Source organism: Terrapene carolina, unplaced genomic scaffold (assembly GCF_002925995.2).
Source record: "Terrapene carolina triunguis isolate 2854851 unplaced genomic scaffold, T_m_triunguis-2.0 Scaffold524, whole genome shotgun sequence".
NCBI classification, from domain to species: domain Eukaryota; kingdom Metazoa; phylum Chordata; order Testudines; family Emydidae; genus Terrapene; species Terrapene triunguis.
The window spans coordinates 52,393-55,441 of NW_020664875.1; the positions used below are offsets into that span (position 1 = coordinate 52,393).

The following is a 3,049-nucleotide window of genomic DNA, read 5'->3' on the forward strand; positions in this document are numbered from 1 at the left end:
GGCTGCTGGCCGTGCAGATCACGGTGAGCGGGCGGGAAGGGGCTGCCAGAGGGTGGGGAGGGGGTCTGTTCTCTGTCCATTCCCCCCCGATGCCCCCAGGATGCCGGCGAGGGGCTGCTGGCCGTGCAGATCACGGTGAGCGGGTGGGGAGCGGGGTCTGTTCTCTGTTCATCGCCCCCAGGATGCCGGCGAGGGGCTGCTGGCCGTGCAGATTCCAGGGAGCGGGAGAGGGCTGCCTGCAGTAGGGGAGCTGTGGGGGTGCAGGGAGGGGGAATCTGTTCTCTCTTCATCCCCCCGATGCCCCCCAGGACCCCGAGGGGAAGCCCAAGAAGGCCACGATCCGGGACAACCAGGACGGCACCTACACGGTCTCCTATGTGCCCGACACGACGGGCCGCTACACCATCCTCATCAAATACGGCGGGGACGAGATCCCCTACTCCCCCTACCGCATCCGGGCCCTGCCCACCGGCGACGCCAGCAAGTGCACCGTCACTGGTGAGCACCGCGGGGGGCTGGCACAGGGCGGGCGGGGGGGCCGCGCCACCCTCACGCTGGCACACACCACCTGCTTCGGCAGCCACCTCCGGGGCCCGCCACTGCGGGAGGGGGGTGGGGGGCCGCCGGGGGTGTGATCTGTGTCTCACTTGACCTTTCCTCGCTTCTCTGCCCCGTCACCGTAGTGTCGATCGGAGGTCACGGGCTAGGTAAGCCAGCCGCTGCACCCACCCCCTCCCTGCATGGCTGCGTGGCCCGGGGCTGCATGGCTTCGGGAGGGAGGGATGGGTGACCCCCCTCTCCTGGCAGCAGCACCGCGGGGGCCCTGCGCACGCCGGCCGTCTCACCCTGCGCCAGGGCTCTGACGCCCGCTCCGCAAGGGGGCTCCTGCGGGAGAAGGGGCCCGGGAGACGCCCCGACGCCGGGATTTGCGGGGGGCCCTCGCACAGCTCCAGGGCGCCCCTCGGAGATTCAGACCGGCAGGGCCAGGCTGGAGCTGCCCTCGTCCCCTTGTGGTGCGAAGCGGCTTCCTTTCCCTTCCAACTGCCGCCTCGAGGCGCATTCAGACCTCTCTGGCTTTGGCTTAAAACTTCCTTTTTCACCGGAAAATGCAGCTCCCTCAACCACTGATTTCCTCCTCCTCCCCCCCCCACCCCCCCGTTAAATCATGTCTGCGAGAGGAAATCAGCTCCTTTGACTCAGTGCCGGGGTTTTCTGTTTCCCCCGCACGCCCCGGCTCGTCTCCGGGCTGAGATCCTGCCTCGAGGCAGAGCGAGAGTCTGACTCATCTCCGTGGTCGTGCGGGTTCGACCGAGCCGCCCTCGCGGCTCTTAGCAGCCAGGAGGGTCCCTTACCCGGTGTCCCGCGCAGAGGCCGGGAAACGGGGCTGCTGATGCCCACCCGGGTTTCAAAGTGTCCGGAGGTTTGAACCGAAGTTCTTGACTTTACAAACACGCTCCAGGAGCCGACTATTGAAAGGCACAGATTGATTTTTCTCTGCGTGGAAACTGAGTCAGACTTGTCTCCAAACGGGCGCTTCAGGGGAGAAGGAGCGTCGAGCCGACTGGCGGGGGGGTTTTCCGGCTGGAGGATGAAGCTTGAGGCTATTTCGAGTTCTGACTGGGTGGCTTTTCGGCGAGCCCGGGAGCAGCCTCCGTTTGCCGAGCTGGAACGAAAGTTTGACCCAGTTCTCCACCAGACAGTGCCCCACCCAATTGCTAACCAAACCCCGTCTCAAGCTGCTTCCCCCCCTCACGTGTCGAGGGGCCGTGTCTCCAGGGGGAGGGGGGGCTCCCTGTCAGGCTCCAGGGGCCGTGTCTCCGGGGGGGGGGGCGGTCCCTGTTAGGCGCGAGGGGCCGCGGTGGCTCTCGGCTTCACTTCGAAACATTCGTTTTTGAGCCCAAACCCAACTTTTGTCCACTTGAAGTTCCAGCTGGAACCAAACCCCAGCTCTGAGCGAGGTCCCATGGGGCTCTCCTCCCCCCGGGCAGGCCTGTCCTGAATGACTGGGGGGGGGGTGTCTCTGGCCCCTCAAGGCATCAGGCTCTCCCACTGTCGGGTTGCTTGCCAGGGGTGGGGTCGGGTTGGCCGGGGTGGGGCTGCTTTGCTTTGCTGCTGGGGCTTTAACTGCCAGCTTAACGCTCTCCGTCCTGGGGGCCGCATGGCACGAGTTGGCCGGTTCTCAGCCGTTGGGAGGGGGGCAGTGGGGGGAGCAATGGGATGGGCCAGGTCTGGGATTGGGGCCCCATTGCGCTGGGTGCTGCCAGGGATGGGCAGGGGGCTGTGAACCTGGATGGGGGCCGGATGGGCCTGACAGGGACCCCAATCTCAGCTGGCTCTGTGCTGCACCCCTCGGGGGCCCCCCAAGTCTGTTTGGGGATCCGTGCTGCTCCTGACCTCGCTCGGTGGGGGCATCTGCAGGGCTGGGGAGCCCCCTGGCTCCCGGAGGGTCTGCAGCGCCTATTATGGAGGGGCGCCCTGATCGTGGGGGCCAGGTTCCGGCTGGGGGCGAAGTTGGGGGCAGACTGGGGATTTCCTTTCCCGGCTGCTGCAGTTGCATGAGGGGGTGGCGGGTGGGGAGGGGGGGGGGGCTTGGGCAGATTCTCAGTCCCCCCACCCCCACCCCCCAGGCGCCGGAATCGGCCCCACCATCCAGATCGGGGAGGAGACGGTGATCACGGTGGACACCAAGGCGGCGGGCAAAGGGAAGGTGACCTGCACGGTCTGCACGCCCGATGGCTCCGAGGTGGACGTGGACGTGGTGGAGAACGAGGATGGCACCTTCGACATCTTCTACACGGCCCCCCAGCCCGGGAAATACGTCATCTGCGTCCGCTTTGGGGGCGAACACATCCCCAACAGCCCCTTCCAGGTCCTGGTGAGTACGCGGGGGAGCCGGGATCCGTCCCCGTCTAGGCTCCCTTCTCCCCGTCCTGGTGAGTGCGCGGGGGAGCCGGGATCCGTCCCCGTCTAGGCTCGCCTCTCCCCGTCCTGGTGAGTGTGCGGGGGGAGCCGGGAGCCGTCCCCGTCTGGGCTCGCCTCTCCCCGTCCT

General features: G+C 67.0%; 1 protein-coding gene across 2 annotated transcripts in view; it reads left to right on the top strand.

Moving 5' to 3' along the window:
* The window catches only part of LOC112118045 (filamin-A-like), a 14,819-nt gene that overhangs the window by 1,232 nt on the left and 10,538 nt on the right, over positions 1–3,049 (top strand). Inside the window, exons 1-4 of one of the 2 annotated variants that reach the window (XM_026658934.2) lie at positions 109–135; positions 309–498; positions 684–707; positions 2,628–2,875. Coding sequence is in view for 1 of the 2 variants with exons in the window: in XM_026658932.2 (XP_026514717.1) it covers positions 309–498; positions 684–707; positions 2,628–2,875 (462 nt within the window). In the remaining variant the exon portion in view is untranslated. Of the gene's footprint in view, positions 1–108; positions 136–308; positions 499–683; positions 708–2,627; positions 2,876–3,049 lie in introns of those variants that run through there. The other variant, XM_026658932.2, reaches the window with a different exon arrangement.